Below are 17,050 nucleotides of genomic sequence, written 5' to 3'. Positions count from 1 at the left end.
GTTTTAATAGCAGTTCCATCAAAGCAGTTATGCTTGTGCTCCAAGAACATGAGTAGTCCGATGGAAGCTAGTGTGACTGCTCCCATATTTAAGGCCCCAGTTTCTTGAATCAGGGCCCATGTGCTTTGCTAGATCCGGACGATAATTACAACACGTGAAAAATATTTTGACTTATTGTACTACTGTTCTTCCTGACTCATGAAATTCTGAAAATTACTCTTTGTTTCAGGCCTTGAGCACTTCTGGACTGTGCTCTGATGTCTGTAATATTTGCTGTGTGGTTGTCCATTGAAAATCATATTTGGATGCCTGCTGGGGTTTTGGGCTGTTTCAAGATCTCTAACTTCTATTATGGTTTTTTTTTTTGGCATTTCTACATATGAAATGATTGGGTGAGAGTATAGTATGGACTGCCCCTGTAGGGTGATGAGTGCCTCTTGTGAGATGATGAAGGCACTCAGAATCTCACAGGGTTCTTCACACTGGACTTACAATATAAATCATGGAAACTAGTTCTGCTGACTGTTTCGTGTTTGTCTAATCTAGCATGTAAAGTCCTGGGGGTTACGAGCTCTGTCACTGGACTGTTCTGTACAGTGCTTAATACACTTAATGAGCAGAATATGCAAATACTGTATTGACTCCAAGAGGGTGGCTTTACATGAAAATTAATGGCATCATATAACCCATTTTTTTGGTTTTGTTTTGTTTTGTTATCCTCTCCCCCTTTTCAGTTTGAGGAAGATTACCTTGAATTTAAGAATCAAATTGAAGGTCTGCACCAGTCAATGCAAGACTTAGTGGATTCTTGGTTTGAGAAATCTTTAACTGTGAGTAATTCTACAAGTAAAAAACCTGACCTTCAGAAGTGCTGGGCACCCACAAATCCTACTGAAATCTCTGCATGCTGCAGGTGTTCAGCATCTTTGGAAATCAGGCCACAATGCTTATTCGGTGTGAGATAATATCAGAGGATTTGAGCAGTATTGGCAAACTCTTTAAGCTCAAGTGCACTCAGTCAGAAATGTTGGAAATTTAAATGCTGATAATTGTCAAGTGCCAATTTCCTATTCTGTCTTCCTCATATCTTTTGCCCCTCTCATCTTCCCCATTTTGTTTCGTCTTACTTTTTTCTGCTCCTAGCTCTTACTTCTTCCCTACTGATGCAACAAAATAGTAAATTGCTTCTCTTGGAGCATCTGTTGTTAGCTCTCCGATTTACCTCACAGGCCCTGGTTCCTCTCTGCACCTCCAGACCTATTGGCAGTTTTGCTTTTCTTCTATTGCTTTCTTTCAGTGCTTTCTTTCCTTCTGCTTTCTACTCCAGCCTACAGTTTGTCGTTGGTACGTTGAAGTGGAGTGGGGACAGGGCCCGTGGTGTAGCAGGGGTTCGAGCACCCCTGGGGAACTAAGAAAGATGGTACCTATGCGCCTCTCTATGCCTCAGAGCAAAGCGATTGGTTGTTCCTTTTACACTGGCAAGGGAGACAGTTATATAAACACCTAAATTGACAGACAGATGTTGTTAAGATGAATATTTCCCCCATTTAAAAAATGTGTTACAGATTGGCCCCCTATTGCTTCCAAAATGTTGGCTGACTTTTTTTTTCATTCCTAATTGTGCTTACATTATAAGAATTATTAGGGGGAAAATGGGGAGTGGAAATTTAAAAGAATTAGAATCAAGTTTAAACTATTCCAAGTGTTGCCCCTTTTTGACCCAAGTTGCTAGTCAAAGTTCAGAGCCCTTTGGATAGTTCAGATACTAATTGATGAAGGATCTGGTATTTTCCTTAATGTAATCTTGTTTCTTGATATTCTCCAAATACACTGGTCTACAATTTTTGAGAAGTCGTCTGCTTCAGAGATAAAATGTGCTATTTATTATGTATTTTGATGTGCTGAATTCAAATATGACAATTAAAACAACTGATTGGCTACTGTTTCTAAGATATTTAAGTTTTTACATTTTATGCCTATGTATATTGTGTAGATAGTAGAGTTTTAATCATAAATTGTAAACCTAGGTCTTTTCATGTGTTTATGTTTGCTTTACATGATAATATTTCACCTGTCCTGTTTATGTAACACTTTAAAAATCAGCAAAAGGGTTATATAAATAAAATTGATTACGAAACAAAAGGCAAAAAACTATTATGTACATAGTTTAGTCCTATTCAGTGTCTACTTGGCGCTTCTTGGCTTGTCTCTTGTATTCATTAAATGGAGCATCTCTTGTCACTGTCCAGCAATAGTCTGCAAGCATTGATGGGCTCCATTTGCCCTGATAGCGTTTCTCTATTGTTGCAATGTCCTGGTGAAATCGCTCACCGTGCTCGTTGCTCACTGCTCCGCAGTTCGGTGGAAAAAAATCTAGATGAGAGTGCAAAAAATGTATCTTTAGTGACATGTTGCAACCAAGGCTTTTGTATGCCTTGAGGAGGTTTTCCACCAACAACCTGTAGTTGTCTGCCTTGTTGTTTCCGAGAAAATTTATTGCCACTAACTGGAAGGCTTTCCATGCCGTCTTTTCCTTGCCACGCAGTGCATGGTCAATTGCATCATCTCGAAGAAGTTCACGAATCTGAGGACTAACAAAGACACCTTCCTTTATCTTAGCTTCACTTAACCTTGGAAATTTTCCACGGAGGTACTTGAAAGCTGCTTGTGTTTTGTCAATGGGCTTGACAAAGTTCTTCATCAGACCCAGCTTGATGTGTAAGGGTGGTAACAAAATCTTCCTTGATTCAACAAGTAGTGGATGCTGAACACTTTTCCTCCCAGGCTCCAATGACTGTCGGAGTGGCCAATCTTTCTTGATGTAGTAGGAATCTCTTGCACGACTATCCCATTCGCAGAGAAAACAGCAGTACTTTGTGTATCCAGTCTGCAGACCAAGCAAGAGAGCAACAACCTTCAAATCGCCACAAAGCTGCCACTGATGTTGGTCATAGTTTATGCACCTCAAAAGTTGTTTCATGTTGTCATAGGTTTCCTTCATATGGACTGCATGACCAACTGGAATTGATGGCAAAACATTGCCATTATGCAGTAAAACAGCTTTAAGACTCGTCTTCGATGAATCAATGAACAGTCTCCACTCATCTGGATTGTGAACGATGTTGAGGGCTGCCATCACACCATCGATGTTGTTGCAGGCTACAAGATCACCTTCCATGAAGAAGAATGAGACAAGATCCTTTTGACGGTCACGGAACATGGAAACCCTAACATCACCTGCCAGGAGATTCCACTGCTGTAGTCTGGAGCCCAACAGCTCTGCCTTACTCTTGGGTAGTTCCAAATCCCTGACAAAGTCATTCAGTTCCCCTTGTGTTATGAGGTGTGGTTCAGAGGAGGAGGATGGGAGAAAATGTGGGTCCTGTGACATTGATGGTTCAGGACAGAAGTTTCATCCTCTTCCTTTTCCTCATCTGACTCAAGTGAGAATGATTCTGGTGCATCAGGAACCGGCAGCCCTTCTCTGTGGGGTACTGGGCGTATAGCTGATGGAATGTTTGGATAATGCACAGTCCACTTTTCCTTCTTTGACACACCTTTCCCAACTGGAGGCACCATGCAGAAGTAACAATTGCTGGTATGATCTGTTGGCTCTCTCCAAATCATTGGCACTGCAAAAGGCATAGATTTCCTTTTCCTGTTCAACCACTGGCGAAGATTTGTTGTACAAGTGTTGCAGCGTATGTGTGGGGCCCACCTCTTGTCCTGATCTCCAGTTTTGCAGCCAAAATAAAGGTGATAGGCTTTCTTAACCATAGTAGTTATACTGTGCTTTTGTGATGCAAAAGTCACTTCACCACAAACATAGCAGAAGTTATCTGCACTGTTCATACAAGTACAAGGCATCTCTGCTCACTTTGGCTAAACAGAAATGTGTCCCTTTGCAAAATCAAACACTGACAAATAAGAGAGCATAACACTGTATGATTTCTAGAGCTGATATAGGGCAATTTGTTCAGCAGAGTGATGTAAGCTTCGTTATGATTGCATCATCCATGACTTCTAGGAATAACATGATGCAATTCATATCATGTATGACGCAATACCAGTTTCAGATTGCTTCATTCATTGTTTTGCCTAAAAAGCAAGTACTGTCGAAACCCAGTCATAGATTTATTCACAGATCCAGTCAAAGATGTATTTTAGTCATTTCTGGTTTAAATTGAGATCCCTTCCCTTTATAACTCACTTATCCTCTGCCATTCCCAAGTCAAGGGTCGTATATACTGACCCAATAGCATATCTTGAAAACTAGAGCCAATCAACAATTTTAAGCATCATTTTTGTTCTCAGTGACCCAGAATTAGTAAAGTTTGACTACATTTATTTCAGAAGCATTTTGGCTGTAGAGCAGTGATCTAGGAGGAACCATAAACAGAAGAATAGTTTATTAGCTTGTGTCCCCAAGCCTCTTTAGCCAACACCAGAGCAAAGTGTTCTTTCTCTAGCTTTTTCCAAGGTCATACACTGTGCTCACAGGCTCCTGCTTGGCTTGCTTTTTCCTGGTTGGTTTTTGGCCTTTCAACCTGTCTCTGTTCTGTCAGACTGTTTGTCTGTCTCTCTCTCACTCACACACACAGTCACAATCCTCAGTGGAACTCTCCACCCTCATGGTGCTAGTTTCTGAGCAGGCTCTATTTTGCCATGTTTCGATATGGCCTCTTAAGTCTTTCTTAGAACTATCTTAAGTGAAGAGTGCATTCACATATCAGTTTTAACTCAACCCATAATAAGGGTTCATCCAGTACTTAACACAAGACAGAACAGAGCTGTACTCAGTTAAAAAAATAGATTACCCAGCAGCTCATTCAAAATATTTTCTCAGTTGCATTTCTTATGCTCCTCCTTCCAGATTGAAATAAACAAAGAAATCAACATCACGAGCTATGTCTTTAAAATCAGGACTGATTTTAGATTTGGGCCCCAATTTTGAAAAAAAAACTATGTGAGCAGACCTCAGTGCCTGCACAGAGCCCCACTGATGTCAGGAATCTGCCCATGTGGTGCTGTTTGCAGAATCGAAGTCTTGATGAAGGTGGAGGTACTACTCTACTTTCTCCTGAGGGAATTCTGCACCAAAAAAAATAAAAATTCTGCGCACAATATTTTAAAATTCTGCAAAATTCTGCCAATTTATTTGTCAATAAATAAATGTGGAGGCTCCAGCATGGCAGTGGGGAGCACAGACCACTGGCTGTACGGAGGTGGGAGCTCATCCTGCAGGTCCCCCCCTCTCCCAGGACACAGACTGGGAGGTGAGGCTGTACCCAACCCTGACACAGTGCAAGGACCGGGTTCACCCCAGAAACACCATGGGGCCCTGCCCCTCCACACCAGGCACACCAATATAGCAAGTGAGAGGGACAGAATCTTGCACACACAACCAGCCTTAGTCCCCGATCCATGTGTGTGGCAAACAGGGCTTGTTGGGGAGTTCTGGGTGCAGGGGGAATGGGACTCTGCAGGGGGGTCCAGGTGAAGGTGGTTGGGGCTTGTGGGGGTGTCTGTGTGTGTGTGAGAGGCTCAACGGAGGGGTCCGAGGACTGGGTGAGTGGGGTTTAGTGGGGTGCGGATCTAGGTACAGATGATCGGAGCTCAGTGGGGTGGGGGTCCGGAGGTGGGGGGAGTAGGGCTCGGCAGGGGTTCCAGGTGCGGGAGTTCTGGGTGCCCGGGGGCTCTGGATGCAGGGGGTGAGGCTCGGCGGAGGGGGAAGTCTGGGTAAGGGGGGTATGGATGCAAGGGGGTTGGACATACAGAAGAGCAGCTCTCTCTACAGTGCCCCACCCCAGGCTGAGGAGTGATGGAGGCAGGATACGGAAAGGGGAAAGGCAAAGGGGAAGCCGCAAAATCAGTGACGCACCGCCCCCCAGCAGCGCAGGGGTGTCGTTTCAGGTGCCCGGAGCAGCTGGCGAAGGGATAAATCACTACCGCGGGTGGCAGGGCTGAGGACACCCCAACCGGTGGCTCCGACCCTGAGCCAGGCTCAGTTGCTGGTCCTGGCTGGGCAACGAAAGGAGTTCCTCTTCCCATGCAAGGAGTGGCTGGGGCCAGGACCAGGTCAGACCCCACCCCCAGAAATCTCCCCCAGCTGCAGAAAACTCTGCACCCCCTCTCCGTATCCTGTCTCCATCACTCCTCAGCGTGGGGGTGGGGCACTGTAGAGAGAGCTGCTCTTCTGTATGTCCAACCCCCTTGCATCCAATACCCCCCTTACCCAGACCAAAGGGGTCATGAATTCTTCCCACATGGAGTGGCATAGAATTCCAGGAATACTCTACACCAGATTTGTGTGTGGCTAAATGACACGGATCATTTGGAGAAGAGTCAGAAAGAAATTAAATATTGCCCCATTATTCTATGTAGGTAGCTTTTTGACAAATTAGACTATTTAAAACATGATATTAGAGCTAAGTGAGAATTTAATAAATTAACCTATTAGATATGATTGTTCTGTGTTCACAATAAAATAACTTAACCAGTTATAAACATACAATGACAACTTATTAAGCTATTCCCATCTTGATGGAGCATTAACTGCAAATCTCCAATCTCTCTTTTTAGACTGAACAGATGTTGGGACTTCTGATGAAGTTTGAACACATTGGTAAAGACCATATTGATCTTACTGAAAAATATATAATCGTCCTTCAGCGATACAGCCGAGAATTAGATCTGGTTCGAAAACTCTACCAGAAGCAAAAAGAAAATCCGCCTATGCCTCGTAATGTACCTCCTGTAAGGATGAAACTAAGGCGAGAGAAAAAGATCTTTACTCTTTGTCTGTTTTATGTTAATGAAAACATAAACTTAAATCTTGCTCCATTGCAGGTAACTGGGAAGATTATGTGGGCTCGGCAGTTGTTCAGAAAAATAGACCATCCAATGAAATTTTTTAAAAAGAAGACTGCACTTTTGAAGGTTGGAAATTAGTGGGGGGAATGCTAAATTTGAGGGAAAAAAAAAAAAAAAAAAAAGGATATGCCAATAACATGTCATTTTCCTTATATCCATTCCTCTGCAACTTTAAAGGCCTGGCCCTCAGATCCTAGAGAAGCTCCTGCCATACTTGACCACTAGCTTCTGACTTCTGGTGGCAATGCCAGTTCCCTCTGTGGCTCATCACAGCTGCTTCCCAATCACCTTCTGCTGCTTGGTCCTAGTAGGTAACTCAGGTCACTCCTTTTGTCCTCACCTGGGCCTGCCCCTGCGCCACATTGCCCTGCACTGTAGGCCATTGTTTCAACAAATGATTGAAAAAAAGAAATCTCTGTGAAATTGCACATGCCACGTCTCATATTACAGTGTAGATTTTTTGTAGGTAAGGTTGATAAAAATGAGAAGGTGTTTTAAAAATTTCCTCATTGAATTTTAAAATATCTTTCTAAGTTGTTTGGCACATCTGATCTTCAAAATGGCTTGGCCTACAAACTCCACACCTGTTTGGTTCCATTGACCATCGTGAGGAAAGGCCTGGTAGGCACAATCTAATCCATTATATGAGCACAACATTATAAAAACAAATTTCTTGTGATTTGTAGACTCCGGAAATGAAGAAGGTAATTTGGAGCTACAACAAAATGGCTGCTGTTCTTTTAGAATTCGAACTTCTTTATCACAGAGCCTGGTGCAGGTTTGCTGAGCAAGCTAAGAATGGACTGCGTGCTTCATTGCTTGTCAGACATCCAGAAACCAAGGTAAGGAAGTTAAAAGTTAAAAATAAAAGGATAGTGAAGGATGAAATTTATTACTTTTACTTTAATCACACACACAAAACTATGTTTATAAAATGCCATTAAGCTTGCAAAATAAAGCACTCTAAGGTTACTCTGTGTGACCTTAATTCTACCCCCTTATGTCTATATATTACAATATAGACTTTAATTGTTTGATCGCATGCTAGTTTTTCCCACAGCATGCCTATCTCATTTCGTTCTTATGTTAGTGCATGTAACGGACAATACTCAGAGAATGATATAGCTAGTTGATTTTTTTTATCCTAAGCTTTCCATGTTATATTTATTATACATTGTCCAAAACCTGCAGCAAATATGTAATTATTAACTGCCTCATGGTCTTTTCTATGTTCATCAACACTATACTGAGTACCTCACAAATATCAATGAATTTGAGGTCGCAACTACTTGGTGAGTTAGGAAAGTATTATTATCCTTACTTTATAGATAGGGATTACAGCACAGAGAGATTAAGTCCAAAATATGCAATTTTGAATGCTTCAGTGGTTGGAAAGCCCTCACTTTAGATACCTAGAACCTGACTTTTTAGAGCACTTAGCATTTTTATAGCACTTTACATGTTCAAAGCACTGTACAGACATTAATCCTTGCAACATCATTCCTCTGAAGTAGGTATAATCCCCAGATGGGGAAATGGAGATGTGACATTAGAGTGATTTACCTAAATCCAGAGTGACTCAGTGACAGATTCAGAATTAGAATTCAAGTTGTCCTGATTCCCATCCCTATGCACATTCCTCCAGACCACACTGCCTCATGTATCAAGTAGCTCTTACTGACTTCATTTGCATTTGTGAGTCGTTAGCTCTTTTGCATATTAGACCTTCTTTGACTCAGGTTGGGCAGTGAAGTGGTCCCTCACTCTGAGTGGGGAGGGAGGCAACTCCGCCTCACTGCGTCAGGCAACAGTAATTGGGCTTGGGCCCCTCTGGCTGGGGTCAAGCAACAAGCAGTCTATAGCTCGCAGCCTCCTGGCTGGGGTAAACAACAGTCAACAGTCTGGAGCACTGGCCCCCGGGGCAGGGCAGAGGAACATGCAGTCTTTAGCCTAGAGCCTCCTGGCTAAGGCATACGGCAATCAACGATCTAGAGCCCACAGCCTCCTGGCTGGGGCAACCAACAATCAAGGCACAGGCCTTCCGTCCTAGCATGAGTGTGCTGCCAATCCACAGATGTGAGGTAGTGGCAAAGGGGATAGGGGGATCTGGGCCCACCTTACTACACTGGATCCCAGCCAATGGCCCTATTAGTGGCAGGTGGTTCTGCCACTGGGTTGGCGGGGAAACCTAAATATGGTGCCTCACTTCCTGGCAGCACTACCGGATCAAAGTCTGGTTTCCCTGGGCTACTTCCTACCTCACTTAGATGGCATTGCTCTATTAAGCTGGAGCTCTGTCTGGCTGCCTCGCAATTGGGCGGTGGCTACTTCAGCCATTCCTTGGGGTCCTCGCTCGCTTCAGTCTGTGGGGCGCTGATCTGCTCGGCTGCTGGTCCAGGGTCCCAAAGAAGGCTCGGCTCCCTAGAAGAGACGTCCGCCTTCTTCCCTGGTACAGCCGCAACTGAACTGCAGGGCCCTTCCTTTATACTTCGTGCCCTGCCCAGTACTTCTGATGAGCTGGGCAGGGTGGGTTTGGTTCTGCCCACCATGGGCAGGGTAGTGGTCTTTCATTCTCAAGTCTGGTAAGGATGGTATGTCGTTCGCCCTCCTGTCCCTGGACCAGGAGAAGGCGTTGGACAGGATAGACCACGGGTACCTCCTGGGCACTCTGTGGGTGTTCGGCTCCAGTTTGTGGGCTTCCTCCAGGTGCTGTACGCCTCCGCGGAATGTTTGGTCAGGCTCAGCTGGACCCTGACCAAGTCGGTCAGCTTCGGGCGGGGGGTACGTCAGGGATGCCTGCTGTCCGGCCAGCTGTACACTCTGGCGATCAAGACCTTCCTCTGTGTCCTCCGACAGAGGTTGACAGGGTTGGTGCTTTGGGAGCCGGAGCTGCGGCTGGTCTTGTTGGTGTACTCCGATGACGTGCTTCTCGTGGTCCAGGACCTGGGTGACCTGGTGCGGGTGGAGGCCTGCCAGGCAATCTACTCGGCGGCCTCCTCCGCCCAGGTTAACTGGGTCAAGAGCTCTGGCATGATGGTCGGGGACGGGTGGCAGATGAGCTCCCTCCCACCCATGCTTCAAGCTATCCAGTGGATTGTAGGTCCACTGCTCTATCTTGGTGTTTACCTTTCCGCCATGAATCCTTCTCTGTCAGAGAACTGGCAGGATTTGGAGGCCAGGGTGGGTGAGTGGCTGCAGAGATGAACGGAATCCTCAGGTGCCTCTCCCTGCGGGGGAGGGTGCTGGTGTTGAACCAACTAGTCCTGTCCAGGCTCTGGCACTGGCTCAACATCCTGAGCCTGGCCCTGGGGATCCTGGCCCGGCTCCAGAGTGTAGCTCTGGAGTTCTTCTGGCCGGGACTGCACTGGGTCTCTGCAGGGGTTCTGAGTCTTCCCCTGGAGGAGGGAGGACAGGGCCCAGTCTGCCCCAACAGCCACCTCCATGGTCTTCCACCTCCAGGCCCTGCAGAGACTCCTTTATGGCACAGGTAGTCTGGCGTGGAGCACGCTGGCGCATGCCTTCTGCTGCCTTCGAGGGCTCCGATACGACCAGCAGCTCTTTTTTTCTCCACCCAAGGGTCTTCCGCGAGACCTCTCTGAGCTTCCGGTCTCCTGCCAGGACCTCCTCCAGACCTGGAAGCTATTCTTGGCCACCAGGTCCATTGTGGCCACTGATGGGGTGGACCTGCTTGCGGAGCCCCTGCTACACAACTCCTACCTTCGTGTGCAGGTGGCAGAGTTCCCCTCGGTGCACCGGAGGCTGGTCATGGCAGAAACCACCAGACTCAGAGACCTCTTGGACTATGACAGAGGGGACTGGGTGGATACCAGAGCGCTCGGTCGGCGCATGGGGCTCTCCACCCTCCTGACCCCACTGCGCGTTCTCCAGGAGGTTGGAGCAGCCTTGTCACCAACCTCTTGGGTTTTCCTTGAGCGGGTACTGCGAGAGGGTGCTCCCCGCCCACCCCTCACCCCAGGCCCTCCGGACCTTTTCATTGGGCCCCTGTCCCACGAGCCCTCCCAGCCCCCTCCCTTCCCACAATCCGAGCTGGCTGCGTGCCCCGCAGCCAGTTCACTTCCGAACTGTGCCAAGGAAATAATTCTACACGCTCGTGCTCCACACGTTTCACTTCCTTACCCTCGTGTCCCGCCCTGATAGTCCCACCATTTGATATCTACAACCTGTGGAGGATGAGGAACCACAGAGGGCCAGCCTCTATTCCACTCCAGTCCCACGGCCCGCTGGGGATGTTGGTTGGCAGCTCCTTCATGGAGCCGTGAGTAAGGGCATGTACCTGGCGTGGTTCATCCCCATCCCCGACGCCTGCCCCTTTTGCGGCGTGAGGGAGAACCTGGCGCACACTTATCTTGATGCACCAGGTTACAGCCCCTATTCCGGCTCCTCCAGAACCTTCTGGCTGCACTGAGGTTCTGGCTGCACTTTTCCCCACACCTGTTTATACTCTCACTCCCTGTCCATGGCCCCACAAAGTCGCGAGACCTCCTTGTCAGCCTCCTCCTGACCCTGGCCAAAGTGGCCATCTTCAACACCAAGAGGAGGATGCTAGATGAGGGGGTGCTCTGCGACTGTGGGGCCTATTTCCACTCCTCCCTGGTCTCACGCATCTGGGCAGAGTTCCTTTGGGCAGCATCTGCTGGCTCCCTAGACAGCTTTGAGGAGCAGTGGGCGCTGTCCGGTGTTCTCTGCTCGTTGTCCCCTCTGGATCCCTAGTTTTGAACCTGTGACCGTCACTCCTGACCCTGTTATTCATTAGTTGTCCCCCGCATTCCATTGGTTCCCTGGTCCAGCGGTCCTTCCCGCAAGGCTGGGGGAGGGGCCTTTAGACGTGGGCAGTCTTGTGCTTGCCTACCTCCCAGATTCCCAGTAAGGCCTCTCTACAGGCACCCAGAGATGAACACACAATTAATGGCCACTGGCCAAAATTTAATTTAAGAGACTTGCCCACATCACGTAGGAATTCTGTGGCAGAGGAGGAGAGAGAATGGGCAACATTAATTGTAACTTGAGTGCCTGATTTTCCAACCTTAATAACATTTTGTTAATGTCAATTTTAAAAATGTAATATCCTAGTTTTTAAGAAAAGGAAAAAAAGGTAAAACCACATGCAAATTTTATTATGCCCAAATGTAACAACACCCTCCCCCCTCCATATGGAAGATCAGGCCTTTATTGTGGTTATTCATGAGTAATTGACATAAAAATTAATTATTTTGAGTTTTTTGTGCCCAGATAGCTGAAAGGCTGCTTTGTCGCTAAAATATAACTTTTTTTAAGAACATAAGAATGGCCGTACTGGGTCAGATCAAAGGTCCAGCCAGCCCAGTATCCTGTCTGCTGACAGTGGCCAATGCCAGGTGCCCCAGAGGGAGTGAACCTAACAGGTAATGGTCAAGTGATCTCTCTCCTGCAATCCAGGAGGCTAGGGACACCATTCCTTACTCATTCTGGCTAATAGCTATTAATGGACTTAACATCCATGAATTTATCTAGTTCTCTTTTAAACCCTGTTATAGTCCTGCCTTCACAACCTCCTCAGGCAAGGAGTTCCACAGGTTGACTGTATACTGTGAGAAGAAGAACTTCCTTTTATTTGTTTTAAACCTGCTGCCCATTAATTTAATTTGGTGGCCCCTAGTTCTTATATTATGGGAACAAGTAAATAACTTTTCCTTATTCACTTTCGCCACACCACTCATGATTTTATATTCCTTTATCATATCCCCACTTAGTCTCTTCTTTTCCAAGCTGAAAAGTCCTAGCCTCTTTAATCTCTGCCCATATGGGACCCGTTCCAAACCCCTAATCATTTTAGTTCATAGACTCATAGACTTTAAGGTCAGAAGGGACCATTATGATCATCTGGTCTGACCCCCTGCATGTTGCAGGCCACAAAGCCGTCCCTACCCTTTCCCTTGACTCTGCTGTTGAAGTCCCCAAATCCTGTGGCTTAGTGACTTCAATTGGCAGAGAACCCTCCTGCTAGCGATCCCTGCCCCATGCTGCGGAGGAAGGCGAAAAACCTCCAGGGCCTCTGCCAATCTGCCCTGGAGGAAAATTCCTTCCCGACCCCAAATATGGCGATCAGTAAAACCCTGAGCGTGTAGGCAAGAGTCTCCAGCCTGACCCTCGTTGGCCATTATACTATTTACCTACCAAGGCACGGTTTTTCATTTGGCTAAAATCATGTTTTTCCATTTAAACCATTCCCTCCATAAACTTATCTAACTTAATCTTGAAACCAGAGAGGTCCTTCGCCCCCACCGTTTCCCTAGTTGCCTTTCTCTGAACCTTTTCTAGTGCCAGTATATCTTTTTTGAGATGAAGAGACCACCTCTGTACGCAGTATTCAAGATGTGGGTGTACCATGGATTTATATAAGGGCAATAATATATTCTCCGTCTTATTCTCTATCCCCTTTTTAATGATTCCTAACATGCTGTTTGCTTTTTTAACTGCCTTTTTTTTTTTTTTTTTTGCCTTTTTGCTTTGACTGACTTTTTTGCTAGTTTCTGATGATAAGCAATTGTTCTTGTGTAGTTAGAAAACTACTGACCATGTACATTTTTATTTTCATATTGGCAGGAATAATTTTCTAGCTTAGCAAGTTTTGGGTTTTCTGACCACAGTGTATGGAGAAAGAAGACTGTTCTAGCCAATATTTTTATTCAAATGATAAGGATACAGTGAAAGATTCATAGCACAATGAAGTCAGTGGGAGTTGCTGGTTGCTCAGCTCTTGGAAAATCCAGTTATGTATAGAGGTGCCTGAGTATGGGTTCAGGAGTCTAAATGTAGGCGCCCATTTTCAAAATCTTGGTTAGTCATCTGTACTACACTTTATACATTTTTCAGAAAAATCACACAGCCTATGTGACCACCAAACTGTCACTTTATGTTCACTGTTGTTTTTTCTCCTCCTCCTGTTCTGGTGTGTGAAGGAATTATTTGTGAATTTGGATCCCATGGTCCTCAAAGTACTGTGTGAAACAAAATACCTGAAAAAAATGAATTTTGAAGTTCCAGATGTTGCCCTTGGTATGTGTGCAGAAGAAGAACAGATTAAAGAACAGCAAATGAAGTTAGTGAACACTTAATTTGATTTCATCTTTATCTGGAAATTTTCTTTTGGGCCTCATTTCTACCTGCTTTTTTGGTTATTATAATAACTTTTCCTTATGACAGATGTTAGTAGAGTCCAATGGAATCTAAGTACATTTGCCCACCCTTTTTTAATAATATTGTCCACAATGTAGTGGTCCCATGGCTTCCATCTCCATAAATACCTGATCATTAGAAATCATCAATACTCTTTTCTTATGCCTTTTCCTTACAGTCCCTTTGAACTCTTGCAATCATTCCAAAGACAAGGACATTCTCTCATATGCAAATCTCCATGTCTTGTGTGGCACATTAGGCCAAAACTATGCTGCATTGGTGCTAGAATTATGGAGCACTGCACTCCAATTCCTCTCCCTACTAATTGTCCCTGCTACAATCCAAGTGCAGTACAAAGTACTGTCAATATAGTATTCCTTGTGTTACTTATTTCTTTATTTTGGTGAAAAATCAATTTATTTTATTCTGTCCCCAGATTTTCAGCTATTAATGTGTAGAAGATTTTTCTGTTGACAATGGATAACTGCCCTATAGAAGTTGTCAGGGAAAAACTGGAGAATTTGGCAGCTGGGAAGGGGAAATTGGGATCCTTCTTCGAGTGATGGTCCCTGTTGTGTTCCACTATGGGTTATGCATGTGCACCATGCACCCAGAGCTGGATAATCTGAAAGTAGTGTCCCTACATGTGCCCTGGTTCACTTCATGCCTCCGTTCAAGGGGGTAAACGATGGGACGGACTGACTTCCATTCCAATTCCTTCTTATCGCTGCATGGTTTGGGTTGGAATCTCCTGTGTCCGTAGCTTCAGCTTCATCCTACAAAATAAGAATTAGATCTAGTTTTATAAATAGTTTTAACAGTTTGTACAGTTTAGTGTTTTGGACTCTGTTTGGGTCCTGGACTACACTCAGGATTCTGGGCTTCAAACTCTGCTCTTCCTGTCCGCAATCCTTCTCGGCTAGTGATGACCACCAGTGCTGCCTGTGCGGCCTCAGGGAAGCCGACATTGCAACTAGGTGCCAATCAATCTGCCAGTCTACCTCCACCCCCACCCCCAAGCCCTCTGGCAGGATCTTGTCAGGAATCCAGGAAGCACGCTTATAAGCATGAGACAGTCTTCCTCTAAATCCACTCCAAAGAAATTGGATTTGGCTCTAAGTAAGCCCATCAGCTCAGCCCATGAGGACTTAGTACAGCCGAAGTCCAAGAGGCATGACAAGAAAATTTATAAGTATTGGGCTACATTGGTACCGGACCGTGATCAGTTGGTACTGTTATCCTTGGCACCTCCAAAACCCCAGTATTGATCAGTACTGACAAAGTCCGATCATTGCCAACTTCGGGCACTATCTTCCTTGCCGCCTCCAGTGGCTCGAACAAGTAGAACCCCTCTCACACCAGAGAGATCTGAATCCATTACTGCTCCACAGGACATTTTTGCTGTCCTGGATCCGGAATTCCCTTCCTCATCAGGGGCCCTCCATGTCCAGAGAGATAATAACACCACTGCGGGAGTTGACAGCTGGAAGGAGTTTGACCCCATCCATACAGGGAATATCTTCCCTCTGACAGCTCCGACAGTACTGCCGTTGGAACCAGAATCAACCTTCTCTTAATTGGGAGATTCTGAACCACTCGATGAACCTTTCCCCCCCGTATCCTATGTATCCTCTGTCACCCAAAAGATCTGCAGTGGTTTGGGGCCAACCTCTGCCTCATCCAACTCGGAGCTGTTGATGTACCCCATGCCATGGGAGCCCCTGCGACCACCTGTTGACCTTTCCTACTGGCCATATTGAGGATCTTGGGACCAGTTCTCCCCTACAGAGTCGACCCGATTTGCTAGGGAGTCACCACCACTTGCCCCCTCTCTAAAGGAACACTCAGCTATGCACCCGAATATGACAGAAAAGGAGAAGGAACATTACACACCAGAAACTGCGGTTCTGCTGGAACCAGTCAGACGGTTGTCTTCGTCTCCAGACAAAGCAGTGACTCCTACATCTCTCTCCTCACCCACCAGTGACTTCAGATAGTTCCAGGACCTTCTTTGCAGAGTTGCTGTAGAACTTCAGATTCGTCTTGAAGAAATCTAGGACTCCCAGCACAAACTCAGAGACATTCTCCATACATTTGGACCCAACAGAATAGCTCTTCCTATTAATGAAGCCATACTGCAGCCAACTGGGACAGTTTGGCACACCCCTGCCACCTGTTCTCCCTGAAAAGGACAGAGAAGCATTACTATGTGGCAACCAAAGGAATTTTTGTTTTTTCATCCTGTTCCCAACTCAGTGGTAGTCCAAGCCATTTCTGAAAGAGCCTGGACTACTCCTCCTGATAAAGAGGGTAAACGTTTGGATCTGTTGGGGAGAAACGTCTTCTCAGCATCCAGTCTCCAGTTCAGGATAGCCAATTACCAGGCACTACTGGCTAAATATGATTTCCTCAACTACGCCAAGATTGTGGGATTTACTGACAGCCTTTTGCAGCAGGACAGAGCTCGTTTCCAAGCTCTGATAGATGAAGGCAAACTGATAGTCAAGACCGTTCTTCAATCCTCAGTCGATGCCGCAGATATTTCCTCTAGAACTATGGCTACTGCCATCGTCATGCACAGGGAGTCATGGCTCCATGTGTAAGGGTTCCCTAAGAGGCCCAGAATGTCATTGAGGACCTCTCCTTCAATGAATCGCAGCTTTTCAACCAAAAGACTGATGAGTCCCTCCATACCCTGAAGGACTCCAGGGTTACCCTCCACTCTGCTTCTTTCTTGGTTGGACTAGTTCAGCTCTGCCTTCCCTCTGCTACCACTCCTACCATGAGTTCTACGCAAAATCCAGCAGGACAGGGCACAGTTCATCCTGATCGCCCCCCTCTAGCCCAGACAGTTTTTGTTTCCCAACCTCCTATGCATGTCGTCCTGAACACCAGTCCTCCGCCCAACGTTTCCTGAGCTCCTGACCTAGTGGAACAGCAAGCTCAAGCACCCCGATCTGCGTCCTCTATGCCATACGGCTTGATATTTGGGTGGGCATCA

The 17,050-nt window shown here is 46.0% G+C and overlaps 1 protein-coding gene across 1 annotated transcript in view; it reads left to right on the top strand.

Annotated features, from left to right (window-relative positions):
* LOC128831797 (dynein axonemal heavy chain 5-like) overlaps positions 1-17,050 on the top strand; it is a 279,614-nt gene that overhangs the window by 39,097 nt on the left and 223,467 nt on the right. The window contains exons 16-20 of the mRNA XM_054018564.1: positions 735-830; positions 6,583-6,756; positions 6,850-6,939; positions 7,560-7,715; positions 13,833-13,972. Of these exons, the coding sequence (XP_053874539.1) occupies positions 735-830; positions 6,583-6,756; positions 6,850-6,939; positions 7,560-7,715; positions 13,833-13,972 (656 nt within the window). The remainder of the gene's footprint in view (positions 1-734; positions 831-6,582; positions 6,757-6,849; positions 6,940-7,559; positions 7,716-13,832; positions 13,973-17,050) is intronic.

This window comes from Malaclemys terrapin, chromosome 2, assembly GCF_027887155.1.
Source record: "Malaclemys terrapin pileata isolate rMalTer1 chromosome 2, rMalTer1.hap1, whole genome shotgun sequence".
NCBI lineage: Eukaryota > Metazoa > Chordata > Testudines > Emydidae > Malaclemys > Malaclemys terrapin.
Note: the sequence above shows the minus strand (reverse complement) of the source record. Positions and strands in the feature narration are given on the sequence as shown.